The sequence below is a fragment of the Ailuropoda melanoleuca genome, chromosome 15, assembly GCF_002007445.2.
Source record: "Ailuropoda melanoleuca isolate Jingjing chromosome 15, ASM200744v2, whole genome shotgun sequence".
NCBI lineage: Eukaryota > Metazoa > Chordata > Mammalia > Carnivora > Ursidae > Ailuropoda > Ailuropoda melanoleuca.
In genome coordinates, this window is record NC_048232.1 from 91,454,222 (window position 1) to 91,470,081 (window position 15,860).

Consider the following 15,860-nt stretch of genomic DNA (forward strand, 5'->3'; position numbering starts at 1 on the left):
GGCGGGTGGTGTCGCAGGGCTTGTCACGAGGTGACTCGGGGAGGGCGGAGGACCGAGGGAGGGAGCAACGAAGGGCGTGCGGGGCCGTCGCTCCGCGCACCCCTCCCCCCGCCGCAGTCGGCAGGCCTTTCCCCGGAGAAGATGGCGGATCGGGCGGAGATGTTTTCTCTTTCCACCTTTCACTCGCTGTCGCCGCCAGGCTGCAGGTACGCACTCTGGCGCCCCGGGCCTTGGCAGGCCCTTATCTTCCCGCAGCCCCCGCCCCNCCCGCCCCGACCCAGTCCAGCCTCCTCCGACCCGGCACTGCCGCCCCACCCCCATCGCCTTTGGGGACCCAAGCCCAAGTCCCCTCTCTGTTCCTAAGGCTTCTGACTCCTGCTCCCCATCCTCCTTGCCTTCAGGGTCTCTATTTTTATCCTACCCTCATCCCCCTTTTCCAGCCCTAATGACCGCCCCCCCATATCCCGCTGAGATCCAGTGCCGCACCCAGCCCTTGCAGCTGACCCCTCAAGGGTGGAGGACCTGGGCTGAACCTCTGAGGGGCAGCCTGTCTGGGCAGGACACTGAGCCACCTTCTGTGCTTGGCAGTGTCCTTTTGGCGTTTTGGGGCCTATTTTCGGTAAAGGCCTGTGTTGGCCTTTAGGGCTCAGGGAGGGAGAGAGTTGAAATCAAGCCTGGAGCCCTTGGGGGAAGGGACCGAGGTGGGGAGACGGTTAAATCTCTGGGTGTAGACCTGCCTCGGGCAGGAGGGGGGAGACAAAGTGGCTAGTAGACTCTGGTCCTGCAGGCCTACCTGCCCCCCCACCCCCACCCCACCGCTGCTGCAGCTTCAGCTCCCCCTCCTCCACTCAGCTCAGCCTGACTCCCCTGGGGCTGAATCTGTGACCCAGAGGGGCCTGGAGCAGGGAGGAGAGGCTAGTGGCTCTCGGAGAGAGGAGGAGCAGGGGAGTGGGAGGAGGATTGAGGGGACAAGTGGCTCCTCTGGGCTGGTCATGGCTCAGATTGTGGGGGGAATCCGTTGAAGAGCCGAGCTTGGGGTTCAAGGTGATGGCAGGATATGGCTCTGGGAGTTGGGTTTTCTAGAGACCCTGGGTCTAGCAGCTGGGGGTCCCTCCTCAGGGCCAGCATCCAGGCAGGGAGGGAGTCCAGGGTTGGTGGCTCTCTTGGGAGCCCTGTCCTTGCTTTCTGACCCTGGTCCCCTCTCCCAGGCCTCCTCAGGACATAAGCCTGGAAGAATTTGATGATGAGGACCTGTCTGAGATCACCGATGACTGTGGCCTGGGCCTCAGCTATGACTCGGACCACTGCGAGAAGGTGGGGAAGGGCCTGGGGAAATGGAACCCTTTCAAGGGAGAACCTCGCTTCTGCTCTGCTTAATGTTCACTTGGAGTTTTAGGGTGGGTCTGAGCTCAGCCTTGGAATAAGAAATCCTCTGATTGCCCCCTCCCTTTGGGCCTCTGGGCCCAGGATCTTCCTTGATATCAGACCTCTCGTTTTCTCAGACTGTACGCCCTCCACAAAGGGCTGCCCCTAGCATTCCTCACCTGGCTCCTGTCACTGGGCTAGTTTGGGGGAGGGGAGGCATGCCTTCTGTCCTCAGACCACTTTTTAGGAAGACCCCCGCTCCTTCCTGCTGCCATCTCAGCTGTCTCCTTCCCAGGCCTGTCCCCACCTCTTAAGCCTCCTCTGCCTTATGTCTGCACCCCTGATATCTTTTCTCCCCCCATCTCCTGCTTCTTTCCCACCCCGTCCCTGTCTCTCTCATTCATTAAAGAACATTTCTGAGGAACTGCCATGTGGCAAGTGCTGGGGGCTTCCAGGTGTGTGGAAGGAGAATGGGACAAGTGTGGCCCTTGACCTTGGCAGCTTATAACTCAGTAGGGGAGAAAGACATGTCAGGGGCGATGGCTGGCCGCCTGAATATCAAGGCCTGGGTTCCAATGGGAGGATGCTAGGTGTAATGAGGAGGGAGGGGAGCCAAAAGAGACTGAGGCCTTCAGGGAGACTTTCCAGGGGAAATGGCATACAACCTTGCCCTAGGGAAGACTGGATGGAGTGGGCAGATAAGGGAGGTAGGGAATGGAGGAGAGGACTTGCTGGCAAAGTGATTAAGTGTATCAAAGGCCCTGAGGTTGGTGCAAGCTTGGTTGATCCTGGGTTGTCTTCATATTCCACTTAGCATCTATAGGCTAAGTCCTGTTCTCGGGGTAGGATGTATCAGTACACAACATGGACATGGCTCTGCCCTGGCAGGACTTGCAGCCTGGTGGGGGTGTACAGCAATTGTGAATTGGGTTAAAATGCCACGAAGGAAGGAGTGCTGGTGTCAAATGTGATGGGGTTTGGAGATAACATGAGGGTGACAGGTGGATTGGGGCCACTCTGAGAATCTCTGTCACTTAAGCTTAGGAGTTTGGGCTCTTACCAAGAACTGGAGTGATCCTTTTGTATCTTAAGCAGATTTTTTAAAAAGATTTTTTGTTTATTCATTTGAGAGAGAGAGAGCGATGAGAGCATGAGCGGGGGGAGGGGCAGAGGGAGAGGGCAGACTCCCCGTTGAGCTGAGAGCCTGGGACCCTGGGATCATGACCCCAGCCGAAGGTAGACACTTAACTAACCGAACCACCCAGGCACTCCTGAAGCAGATTTTAAAAAAACTACTCAGTTGGTAAGGAGCAGAGTGAACTGGAGTCTACTCTCCCTTAACATATATCTTTCTGCTTTCCCCTTTCCTGGCACCTGGAACCCCAAGTCACTGTTGAGCTCTGGCCCAGCTCTGCCTGTCCCTCCTTCTTGCAGGACAGTCTCTCCCTGGGACGTTCGGAGCAGCCGCACCCCATCTGCTCCTTCCAGGATGATTTCCAGGAGTTTGAGATGATTGATGACAACGAAGAGGAGGAGGAGGACGAGGAAGAGGAGGGAGAGGAGGAGGAGGAGGAGGAGGAAGGAGAAGGGGAGGCCAAGGAGGGAGGAGGCTCTGGTTCAGAGGCCCCTGCCCCAGAGGCCCTGATCCGTTCCCCCTCCCTGGAGGAATCCCACAAGAACCGGCCCACCACTCTCCACCTGACTACTTTGGGAGCCCAGGTGAGCATCCAGACCCACCCACAGCATCCTGGAGTTAATCTGGGTTTTAAGCATCTGGGACTCTGCGCCCCATGGCAGCCTGTTCTATCCCTGAAAGCTAGAGACCCCCCTCAGCGCTACTTTCTTACTGCTCCCCCACCCCACCTCCAGGACTCCCTGAACAACAATGGAGGCTTTGCCCCAGCGCCTCCAGCTTCCCGGCAGGAGACAGTGCTGTGCTCACCTCCCCAGGAGCCCCTCAGAGGTGAGCAGGGCGGTGGTGCTGATGGTGGGATCACAGGAGGTAAGGGAGAGAGGAAGGGAGCCGAGTGGGCTTGCTGACACATACCCCTGCTCTGCAGAGTCACCCGCCTCCCTCCAGCCCACAGACGCGAGCCCGTGCGGGGCACGGTCGCCTGTGCGCCCGGGTTGCGATTGTGAAGGGAACCGACCGGCCTCGGGTCCTCCTGCGCCCTGCGGAGCCTCGCCCTCCTCAGATCCTGGCATCGAGGCCGACCTGGGAAGCCGCTCCAGCGGGGGCCGAGGGGGCCGGCGCAGCAGCCAGGAGCTGTCCTCGCCAGGCTCCGACTCGGAGGACGCAGGGGGCGCGCGCCTGGGGCGCATGATTTCGTCCATCTCAGAGACCGAGCTGGAGCTGAGCAGCGACGGCGGCAGCAGCAGCAGCGGCCGCTCCTCGCACCTCACCAACTCCATCGAGGAGGCCTCATCGCCTGCCTCTGAGCCGGAGCCCGAACCCGAGGCCTCCTGTGAGCCCCCGCGCCGCCCCGCCTTCCTGCCCGTGGGCCCCGACGACAGCAACAGCGAGTACGAGTCCGGGTCTGAGTCGGAGCCAGACCTCAGCGAGGACACCGACTCGCCCTGGCTGCTCAGCAACCTCGTGAGCCGCATGATCTCCGAGGGCTCCTCGCCCATCCGCTGCCCCGGCCAGTGCCTGTCTCCCGCGTCGCGTCCTTCCGGCGAGCCAGCGTCGCCCGCGGGGAGCGCCACGGAGGCCCCTGAGGCGGCTGCAGGGCCCGGCGTGGAGCTGGTGGACATGGAGACGCTGTGCGGGCCGCCGCCCCCCGCGCCCTCCCGNGTGGGCCGCTGCGGGCCGCAGCGCCCGCCCCGGCCGCGCCTGTTCCGCCGCCTGCTCAGAGGAGGACGATGAGGACGAAGAGGAGGAGGATGCTGAGGACAAGGCGGGGCCCCCCGGCGGGAGGGGCGTGGGCCCCGCTGCGCAGCTGGACGCGTCACTGGTGTACGACGCGGTCAAGTACACGCTGGTGGTGGACGAGCACACGCAGCTGGAGCTGGTAAGCCTGCGGCGCTGCGCGGGCCTGGGCGAAGACAGCTCAGAGGACAGCGGCGGCGAGGCCAGCGAGGAAGAGACGGCGGCCGCACTTCTGGGTGGTGGTCAGGGCCCGGAGGACGCCTCCCCAGACAGCCCTGACCTCACCTTCTCTAAGAAGTTCCTCAATGTCTTTGTCAACAGCACATCTCGTTCTTCCAGTGAGTGGGAGGTGGGGAAAGGGGGACGGTCCCCGGGGAACAGGCAGATCCCCAGAGCGCCCAGGGCAGCCTGAGGGTCTCAGGGCGGCCAGGGCTAGGCACTGCCCTCTTACCCAGGACATGTGCCTGGGGCTTTCCCCAGGTCCCCAACAGAGTGGGGAGCAGAGTGGGGAGGGCTGCTCTGCCTCCAGCCCCTGATGGGCTGGTCCTCCCTCCCTCTGGGACTCGGGACTCGGGACAGCCCACACCAGACTTGGGGGGGGGGGGAAGGAAGGAGGGGCTTGGCCAGGCCTTCAAGTACTTTCCTTCTGCCTTCTGAGTCTCTGTCTTTCCCTGTCTCTGTGTCTCAGGCACGGAGTCCTTTGGTCTTTTTTCCTGCTTGGTCAATGGGGAGGAGAAAGAGCAAACCCATCGGGCTGTCTTCAGGTACAGCCTTTTTCCCGCTTGCTGTCAGCGATCCCCAGCCTCGGTCTACAAACACTGTGGGACCCGGGTGGACAGCACCCACTCAGTCCTGCCTCTCCCCCCGGTGATGACCCACCTCTGACCTGACCTCAGGTTCATCCCTCGCCATCCGGACGAGCTGGAGCTGGACGTGGATGACCCGGTGCTGGTGGAGGCCGAGGAGGATGATTTCTGGTTCCGTGGTTTCAACATGCGCACAGGGGAGCGGGGGGTCTTCCCTGCCTTCTACGCCCATGCAGTGCCCGGCCCCGCCAAGGACCTGCTGGGTGAGGTCCCATCCCCAAGGGATAGCTTGTCACCCAGCCTGCACCGCCCCTCTGCCTGCTCTAGGCCCCTTATGACACCCCCCTCCCCCCCAGGGAGCAAGCGGAGTCCCTGCTGGGTGGAGCGCTTCGATGTGCAGTTCCTGGGCTCTGTAGAGGTGCCCTGTCACCAGGGCAATGGCATCCTGTGCGCAGCCATGCAGAAGGTCAGTCTGGAGTCAGCAGTCCACCGCAACCCTGTAGGCTGGCCCAGCAGGCCTCTGGCCACAGAGGGTTCAGATGGTGCCTTGGGAGCCTCAGGGAGCAGGGGTCCCGGCTCTGATTCAGAGGCCTGCGCAGACAGGCGTGGGACAGAGCTTGGCTGGTCTGTCCCTCCTTCTCACCCTCAGTCTAACTCGGCATGCTCTGCCCTCTCTGCTCTGGTTCCAGCACTGCGGGTTTACTGGGTTTAGTGGGGCCTCCACCTTCCCACCGGCCCCTCCCTTTCTTCAGTCCGTCTTCTTTGTGTTTGTAAATCAAGACCGACTCTCACAGATCCTTTCCTGGGAGTCATTTGCTCACTCGTTCATTCAGTTGGTAGACATTTAGTGAGCCTGCCCATCTACTGGTCCTGTGTTGAGTGGGAAAGCAGCAGAGAAATAGGACAGCCCTGTAGCTGAGAACTCCCATCCAGCCCACAGGGATGGGCAGTGAGGAGGCCAGGGGTGGTGGGGGCCGTGGTCCTGCCTGGAGGAACAGAAGAAAGTGGCAGGCTTAGTGCAGCGAGGTGACCAAGCTGGTCCTGAGCCTGAGGAATGGCGAAGACCACTGGCTCACATCCTCTAGAGTCAGTGCCAGGAGTCTTCATCCATGTAAAATGTTGCACCACGGGGAGAGAAAGACACCCTCGTAGGCCCTTGAGACCATCTCTCCCCCAACCTCTTCCCCAGATCGCTACTGCCCGGAAGCTGACCGTCCATCTGCGTCCTCCCGCCTCCTGTGACCTCGAGATTTCCCTTCGGGGGGTGAAGCTGAGTCTAAGTGGAGGACCTGAGGTGGGAGTGCAGGGGCCTGAGGCACAGGGGCGGCTGGGGGGTATCTGGCAGGGCTGGCAGACGTGGCCCCAGACCCTGCATCTAACTCAGCGTGCTCTGCCATCTCTTCCCCAGTTCCAGCACTGCAGTCACTTCTTCCAGATGAAGAACATCTCCTTCTGTGGCTGCCATCCCCGCAACAGCTGGTGAGAGCCTTACCCTCCTGAGGCCCCACAAACCCTGAGGGGTGCGTAGATACAGTCCCCATCCCCCACCACGCGGACTGCCCCACCTGCACCCACATGGCACCCACTCTGCACTGGGCTCAGGAGACGTGGATCAAGCAAGCTGTCATCTGGTCTGGGTGGGGAAACAGAGACACAGGCAAGTAAGTGCTGGAAGGATCTATCAGGGTCTGGCAGATGTCTGTATGGAGCTCCCGTGAGCAGACCCGTAGAGAGATAGGTGAGTTCTCCTGGGACCCAGGAAGGGACTGAGGATCACTCTGCAAGCCTTGGAAGACAAGTAAGTAATGGGCTGGATCTTGGCAGGGAGCCAGTTGAGCTAAGGCTGTGGGGGTCTTGGGGAGCAGCTAGTATGTGGCTGGAGGGACACTAGGAGTACCTGGGACTCTGTCAAAGAGCTTGTACTTAATCCCATTTGCAGTGGTGTCAGGATGACACCAGTGTGACTCAGTTTGACCATGTGACCATGTGATTCAGGTTGACTAATTGGCCCTGGCTGCTGCGCAGCTGGATGGAGCCAGGTGTTACTGCAGCAGGCCAGGTGCTGCCGAGGTTATGCAGGTGCGGTGTCCTCCAGGCATTGAGGAGGTGGGACAGGCAGGACCTAGGTCGACTGGATGTAGAGGCTGACCTGGAGGGAGAATCAGGGGTGACGTGCCGCCTGGCTAATGGGCAGGGAGTGACCCACACACCGAGAGAAGGAGCATGGAGTGAATGGGCCTGACCTGCTGGAGAAGTGGCATTCAGATGCAGTTGCAGTGAGATCAAATTGGCTATTTGTTATGTGGGTTTGGAGTGTGGGAGGGAGACGTGGAAGGAGAGACTCAGTTGGGGGCAGGTGGGTCACTGTGGCTGAGGTGAACAACATAGGCAGGCAGGGTGAGAAGGGACAGGAGGAAAGGGAGCGAGAGAGCCAGTGTTGTGACCAGCTGCGGGGAGCCACAGGCTTCCTGCCCAGCCAGGCTCCTGCCCACGGGTCCCAGTGTCCTCGATGAAGGAAACAGGATGTAACCAAAACGTCAGGGCCAAAAGACTCGATGGGGTGTTGGAGGAAGCAGGTGCTCAGGGGCAAGTAGAGATGTAGGAAGAACACAGTGGAACTGGGGCTGAGGCTTGGGACAGATCTCGAGTCCAGCACGTGTATCATTTGGACACTTCGTGGTAAAGAGGGTGGTAAGAAGGGCTCTATCTGCGGTCTGGTGGCTGGTGTCAGCCCTCAGCAGGGTCAGAGCCCCGTTTGAGGAGGGAGATACTGCTTTGCAGGCTGCAGACCAAACAGCAGGGAGCTCCAGCTCTGCCAGGACTGGTCTGCACGGAGGTCTGCACCCGGATGGGTGGTGGGCTGAGCATGACACTGCCAAGAGGGAAGACAACCTTGATTTCTCAAGAGCGAGACTGCCATGCTCAGGCCTAGACCCCTGAACACTGACCCCAGTGCAAGCCCATGAGAGAAAGATGGTCAGACCAGTGGATCAGGATGGAGGGGAGGGAACCAGCGAGCTGCTGTCCTGGCCCAGATCTTCCTAGTATTTGCTACTTTGGAACTCAGCCCAGTCCCTCACGGAGAGGGGGCACTGATGAGGTACCATTGGGTGAACCCTTAACTCATTTCCTCATGGCAGCAGGCAGTCGAGGAATGTGCTGGACATGCTGTATCTGGATGATGTTGGAGTGTGTGGCCTGTAAGACCACAGACTGGCACAGACTAGCTGTGTGTCCTTGGGCATGTTTCTGACTGTCTCTGGGCCTTACCTCCATCCTCTAGAGACAACACAGGCTGTTGTGAGGGGTATGTGGGTTAATGGCAGAAGGTGCTGTTCTGTTCGGGGCTCAGTAAGCGACATCCAAGTGTTGGGGACTATGATTGGGATTTGAACATGGCGTTTGAAACAAGGCTGTTCATGGAAAACAGGAGCATGTCGTCTTGGCAGTGATGCTGCCGTGTGGATTCCCATCTGGGGGAACCACAGGACCCCGGTGCAGTCTGATGTGGACTGGATTAGCCACCGTGAGGGGTCTCAGGTCTCATGCTGCAGAGCGCTGACAGGCCCTCCCTCTGGACAAAGTTTTTGTTCATGTCTTCGAGGAACAGATTCAGGAAAGGTCTGAATGAGACAGAGTTGGGCCAGTGAGAGCCACGGTGGGAGGTTTTTCTCCATGAAGAGGGTTTCACAGATTGGGGGCTGATGCCAAGCCCCAACTCAGAGCTCAGGTAATAGCTGTAAGGTTTGCAGGACCAGAGGTGGGCCTGTGCAGGCTCCGGGGACTCACATCTAGAAGGCAGGAAGGAGCCCTGCACTATAGCCTCGGGGCCAGCTCTGGGTGGGGGGCCACCCCTGTCATGGAGAAATTCACCCAGGTCACTCCCTCCTTGTAGGTGCCTAGCACTGTGCTTGGACTAGAGCCCAAAAACGCATGTTCAGGTCCTGAATTCATGGGACCCACACTTTTTTCCCATCCCCTACTTTCTTCCCGAGCTCCCTTTTCCTGACTCTTGTCTCCGGATCCCCGGGGTCGGGGCGGGGGGGTGGCTAGGGTGTGAGTCTGTGCTCTGATGCCCCTCCACGCCAACCCCCTGCAGCTATTTTGGCTTCATCACCAAACACCCTCTGCTGAGCCGCTTTGCCTGCCACGTGTTTGTCTCCCAGGAGTCCATGAGGCCCGTGGCCCAGAGTGTGGGGTAAGCGGGTTGGGGAGTGCCCAGGTGGGTGAGCAGGGCTGGGAAGAGGGGCAGGGAGGTGAGGTCTGGGGAGAAGACCAGGTGTGGGGTGGAGAGTTTGGGCAGGAGTGGGGGGAAGGTCAGGTGAGAAGCAATAGCGGTGGAGAGCCGGAAGTGGGTGGAATGCAGATTTGAAGACTTGGGACAGGAGCCGGGGTGGGGTGGGGTTGGAAAAAAAAAAAAAAAAAAAAAANGTGGGGGTGGGGCGACTCAGGCGGCTCTGAGTGGCTAGTAGATGGCTCTCTCTCCCCCAGCCGCGCCTTCCTCGAGTACTACCAGGAGCACCTGGAGTACGCCTGCCCCACAGAGGACATCTACCTGGAGTAGCCGCCCACCGCTCTCCTGCTGCAGGGGCAGCTGGGGCTGGGCGTGTCTCCAGAAGCCACCACGGCTTTGGCAAGAACTGGATTGGGGGCACGTGGGAACTGATGTCCAGGGAGATTCCTCCTTGCTCCCCAGGGGCTGCGGGAGAGAGGAGTCCTCTCCACTTTCCCTCCAGTCTGTTCTTTCTCTCTGTGTCACCCTCTTCTGCCCCTTGACCTCCTCCTATCTCCTTGTTTCTGTCTCTGCCCCTCTCTGTGCCTGCAAACTCTCGCCCTCCGCTCTTTACTTGGGGTCAGAACTGGGAGGGTTGTGGAGGAAGGCGAGGCTGTAGGTGACAGGTGGCACCAGGCTCCCAGGTGATCCCCTCCTGCCCCTCCCCTGTGATTTATAAAGGAATTTTAATTTTTATAGTGAATCTCAAGGGATTATCCCATCCTTGACCACAGGGACAAAGAGAGGGACCCCCCCATACTGGCCCACATGGAGCTCAGGGGGAAGCAGGGAGGGGTTCCCCAGAAGGCTCCTGGGGAAGATTAGGGTTAGCTCTTGACGCTTACCCCGGGCCCCCAGATGCTAGGAGGAGGGTGCCTACCCTGGCCCTGGCCACACCAGCGTCCGCTTTGCCGCTGCAAACACTCCCCGCAGTCTAGCACCTCAATAAACTCTCTGCTTGGTGTGACACTGGCTGTTTCTGGGGGGGGGGGCACAGGGGCTGCCCATGGCAGTGGGGACCGAGACTCCAGGGTGATGGAATCGTGAGAAGATCACCCCTTCAGTGCTCTCCTGCCACCGGCGCCCTGGAGATTCTCTCCAGATGCACTTGATTGGCCAGCAGGGGAACTGAGGCCAGAGAGAAAGGGCAGTGGTCATACTAACTGTGTTCCTTCCCTGCAGCAGAGCTCCTGGCTGGGGAGCCGGTAGGGCTCAGATCAGCATGTGTGGGCGCTCGTGGGTGTATATGCACGCTTGTGAGTGTATGTGTGAGGGGTCAGTCTGCTCAGATCTTAAAATTGGCATTTAAAGGTTCTCCACAGAAAGCCAGAAGAGAGGAGGTGGCCATTTTCCACTCTGCCTCTAGGTGGTTGTAGACACTATCTTCCAGAGGGAAGGGCTTTCCTGGCCCCGGACCTGTGGTTGAGCCCCAACTCTCGGGTGCTGAGGTCAGCATGGTAGGCAGGGCCTTTCTGAGGGTGGGTCTGGGTCCTCCCCGCAGAGCCTGGGACCAGTGCAACCCTGGGAAGACCACAGGTAAAGGTTATGAAATGTGAGCAAAGGGAAAGACAGATTCACTACCTATGAATTTAAAACTACTGTCTATAAAAATCACGTGCCTCTACTGGAATTAAGAATCGATAACTGGCCCAGACCTCTGGCATGTGGACAGCCCCACCAACAGAACGGGGACCCAGACCAGTCTCAGCAGACGTGCAGCTTGTAAGCTAGCACACCGGAACCTTCCAACTCCACTGTCAAGAAGACAAAGTGGAATGTCCGTGAGAAGACTTTACTACTGATTAAAGCTGTAAAGAGACAGAGAGCCCTTGATATGTATGTTTGAGACTTGCCCCCCTCCGCACCTGGGCAGGGAGCATGGCCCTCAGACCCCTCTGGCTGCATCACCGTGGGGACCCACCTTCGACCCACGGGCTCCCTCTGCTCTTCCTTCACTGGGTCAGGCGGGAATTCTCCACACGCTTTCACTGCCCTCATCCGGCTCAGGAAAGGCTCTGCATGCCTGCCCACACCCCCACCTCAGCTCCTCCAACTCTCCCCATTTTTCTGTATCATTAACCTTTCCCCCCAGCTGATCCTTTAGGACAGCTATTGGACATGCTTGAGTGTCCTTTTCCCTGGAACAACTCCCTCTCGGTAGGACACTTCCCTTACAGCCTACCTTCCTTCCCTCTTTGACCTTTCCTGCACCTCCCTCTCATCCCCTTTCCCTCTGCTCCTTGGATCTCAGGGTTTCCTCTAGCTCAGCTGTCTTGCATAGCCCCTCCCTGGCTCCACTGGGGTTCTCCTCCCTGGCTTCTTCCCTTGGACTCAATGCCTTCCCTGTGCAGACCACTTGGCTCTGCTGTGTGCGTGTGCATTGACTCACCAACCCCAGCTGACCTCCAGGCCACCCCTTCAGCCAGTCAGTGGGTTAGGGTTATGACCCTAATGAGAGCACTGAGGTGCAGAGGGCCTGAACAGCCTAGTAGGGGCCGCAGACCCTTCGAACTCAGGAGCATTTCCCTACCTGCTCCTGTTCAGCTGGGTTCTGGGTTCTACGTTTTTTTCCTCCGGCGCCTGATTTGGAGCTGCCCTGGATCCCTCATTGCTGCCACCTTCACCCCCACCCCGTCACTCCTAAGTCTGCCCCTTCACCCTGTGCGCCCCCCCATCAAACCACCTTGAATTTCCTCCTACGTCCTTGCATCCAAAGCCTCCTCCAGGCTCCCTGCGTCAACCTACGTCCGTAAGTCCACCTGCCCTGCAACCAGATGAGCTTTTGAACAAACCCAAACAGGCACTCTCCCTCTTAAACTCTGCAGTGACTCCCTGTGGAAACTGCCCTGTCCCTGCCCCTCTCAGGCACCCCCACCCTCCACCCCATTTCTGCCCCTAGAACCTTTGACCTTCCTGTGGGCATCCGCTGTCCTCTGTATGTTGCTGGGTGATCTGTCCTCCTGCTGGGTGCTGGGGGCGCGGAGCCTCGGAGTTGGTGAGGTGTCTCTCCTGGCTCCTCCCCTGGCAGAGGCTGTGGAAGATGAGTCCAGGAAAGCAGGGGCGCGGCTGATGCCCCCTCTCCTCCAGGAGCCCAGAGCAGTGCACTCATGCCGAAGCCCTCGGACCCCCCCGTGGGAGTGAGCAAGCCTCTAATATCAGGACTCGGACCTCTGGAAATCTGCCTAAGGATTGCATCCTAAATTAAAACCTTTGTACACATTCTTGTTTAAAATATTGAAAGCATGAAAATAATCTAAATTTTGACCAACTAAAGGTATATTTCCTTAATTGAAATTTTGGGCAGATATGAAGAAAAGTAATATGGAAATAGTTGTTATGCTCTTATGGGAAAATAAATACGCACAACCTATGCTAGGAGCTAGGTGTTGAGAAAGAGTGAGCGTGAAGAAGGCTAACAGTCTGTTTCTCTTCCTGTTTTCCTGTACAATGTCTTAATTGTTTCAAGTATTATTGGTGCTTATTAGAGACCCCAAATGCAAATAGAAACATGCACAGAAAAACCAAAAATAAAAAAGTAAAGGCATTACTTAAATGCAAGCAAAAAAGGTTATTTGACCACAATAAATGTGACCGTCTTAGGACTCTGCTGAGGGGTCCACCAGCTTGACCTCCAGCCAGGCTGAGAATAGCGCTCTGGAAAGTCAGTGCTCGTTACCATTTTTATAAACACTATACAAAATAGAATTTCTCTATTTTTAAGTATTACTTTTCCATTATAAAGAGCCCATGGTCATTATGGAAATTTTGGAAGCTGCAGAAAATAGAAGGAAGGTTAAGAAAAAAAGATCTCAACTCAAAGACAACTCTTGCTGATACTGTATTTTCTTCCAGTCTCCTTTCTTTTCTTTCTTTCTTTCTTTTTTTTTTTTTAAAGGTTTTATTTAGGGGCGCCTGGGTGGCTCAGTTGTTAAGCATCTGCCTTTGGCCCAGGGCGTGATCCCAGGGTCCTGGGATCGAGCCCCCCATCGGGCTCCCTGCTCCACTGGGAAGCCTGCTTCTTCCCGTCCCACTCCCCCTGCTTGTGTTCCTCTCTCGCTGTGTCTCTCTCTCTGTCAAATATAAATAAATAAATAAATAAATAAATAAATAAATAAATAAATATTTACTTGACAGAGAGAGAGAGAGAGCAAGCAAGCATGACCAGGGGAGAAGCAGGCTACCCCCTGAGTTGGGAGCCTGATTCGGGGCTGGATCCCATGACCCTGGGATCATAACCCGGGCTGAAGGCAGACGCTTAACCACTGACCCACCCAGGCGTCCCCTCCAGTCTCCTTTCCATATATGGCTTTTTATTTTATTTTGTTTGTGACCAGAGAGAGAGATCAGGGGACCCAATGAAGAATTTATGGCAAGAAGATTAAAGCAAAGTTGCCCACGTCACTGTGAAACGAGCTGTGTGTGATGGGAGATGGTCTTCGTACATGAGTCTCTAGTCATGAAACACAGACCAACAGATACATGATTCAGAAATGTTTGAGCAGCAAGAAAAAGGAGGAAAACATGGATTTGAAAATAAACAATAAGGTACAACAAACACACGTACACACTGGATTCTGTATTCTACGTGTAGACATCAGCATTCTCTTTGGATGTCAATGAAAATATATCAACAATAGATCACGTGATAGGTGACTCAAAGCCTTCAGCTCTAAAACAAAGCCCCAGGGAGATGGGCCTGATCAATCAGGGTGGGAGGAGTTAAGGCTGGCTTGGCTGCTAGAAGTCCACTTGGAGAACCGCAGGCTCCTTCCCTTGGTCCTGTGACCTGGGTGCTTGGCCTTTGTCCTCATGACTGCCTGAGGGCTGTTGTATCTTCCAGCACTGTGCTCAGTTTCGGGCAGGAGGAAAAACAAGGGCAAGTGGGTAGGCAGCGGATCTTGCAAAAGTCCCACGGAGGGCTGTAGTGAGGAGTGGGTAGGAGAGAGGCAGTGGGGGAGGAAGAGCCAGTGTAAAGTCCAAGCTCAAGGCCTCCCTGAACCATGACCGAAAGGATGAGAAACAGGAACATTCACCTGCTGGCTCCTGGCCCCCACAGGTGGAGGGCTGCCCCGGGAGTGCGCACCCTCTGCTCTTCAGAGCAGCTCATAGGCAGACTGAGAGCAGAGTGAAGAAGCAAGTCCTCTTAGGATCGCCCAGCCAGCCACAGCTGAGGTTAGAAGACCTGCCCCCAACTTCTGATCCTTTAAAGCTGAGCAATGTTTCTGACCTCCTCAAAAGAGGCACGGAGAGCAAAACCCATGACCGGGGAGCCTGTGGGAAGACCCTTCTCCACCCGCCAAGCAGGGATCCAAGGCCACCCCCCTAGGATGAGGCAGTAAGTGGCACCCCCTCTGAAGAGGGGGATATTATGGAACACTGCCTTGGTGCTGAGCAGAGCAGAGCTACCAGGCTCCTCACCCCTGAAACCACTGCAGTGAGCTGGCCTCACCTGGTTTGCAGGTGTGGACACAGGTGTGGTGGGACCTGTGCAGGTGTGAAGTGCGTGTGGGACAGGAATTGGTACGTAGCATGGAAGCTCTCCCTGCATGTACCCCCACCCTGCTGCCTGGGTCACGTTCCGTGGAATTGGCATACAACCCAGCAGACAGGCTGTCTCACATCCAGGTTCCCGTCCTGAGTAGCGCCCACTGAATCAGCTGCCCTGAGTACTGCTCCCTTGTACCCGGGAACGAAGTCCTTTTATCCACAGAACCTGGCAGAGAAGAAGATTAAACAGTTCACCCTAAAAGCTGTCTCAGCCATCGTTTGAGTGGATGGCAGAAAGGGGAACCTGGATTTTATTTTTTTATTTCCTTCGTGCAGATTTGGAGCAGTTGGCTGAAGGCATAGAGGGGTCTGGCGCCTGCCCCGTGCAAAGCCCCACCTCCACAGAACCCCACTCAGGGCCCGGTGGGCCGACCACTCCTTGGCCTTCACCTGCACAGAACATACTAAGCTGGGCATGCCTGACCCCCTGCACCCCTCCGGGGCACCCTGCATGAGGCTGACAGGCACTGTGGTCAGCACAGGGGCGTGGAGGAAGCCCGTGGGAGGGAGCAGAATGGGCGGGCTCAGGACCGCCAGGACCCTGCCCTGTCCTTCCTCAGGGACTCCACGTAGGGACTGGACTGTGCCGCTCCCATGGGGACGCATCTCAGGGTGGGTGACTTGTCCAGTCAGGGTGGCAAAGGAGAAGGAGGAGGTCATGCTGTTCAGACACGGCTCCTCCCCGCAAGGAAGAGTGGCAGGACGGGCACAGGTGGACCCCCCCCGGCTGTGCCTCAGGTCTACCCCAGACACGGCACATTACACTGAACCCTCTGGTGGGGACCATTCCTCTCCCCGCCAGTCCACATTCGCTGGGATTAGGAGGGTGGGTTAGTACTTAATTTCCTTCTGTATCAGTGAGCATTTTGTGCTCACGACCAAACTACAAAAACTGACTCTGGATAACTTTTTTTTTTTTTTAGGTTGGTGTATATATAGGAAATCAAATATAATTGATAAAACTTTAAAAAAAATATTTTGTTTGACAGAGAGAGTGAGC

General features: G+C 57.2%; 1 protein-coding gene across 1 annotated transcript; it reads left to right on the top strand.

The window, feature by feature from the left end:
- Positions 1–6: 6 nt before the first annotated feature.
- On the top strand, positions 7–10,306 carry MAPK8IP2 (mitogen-activated protein kinase 8 interacting protein 2). The gene is given in 13 exon segments (XM_002917253.4): positions 7–206; positions 1,209–1,314; positions 2,800–3,084; positions 3,235–3,328; positions 3,426–4,152; positions 4,154–4,572; positions 4,923–4,998; positions 5,131–5,303; positions 5,397–5,506; positions 6,230–6,334; positions 6,449–6,519; positions 9,140–9,238; positions 9,532–10,306. Coding segments are annotated over 13 exon segments (2,403 nt in total). The 5' UTR covers positions 7–141; the 3' UTR covers positions 9,605–10,306.
- Positions 10,307–15,860: the final 5,554 nt, after the last annotated feature.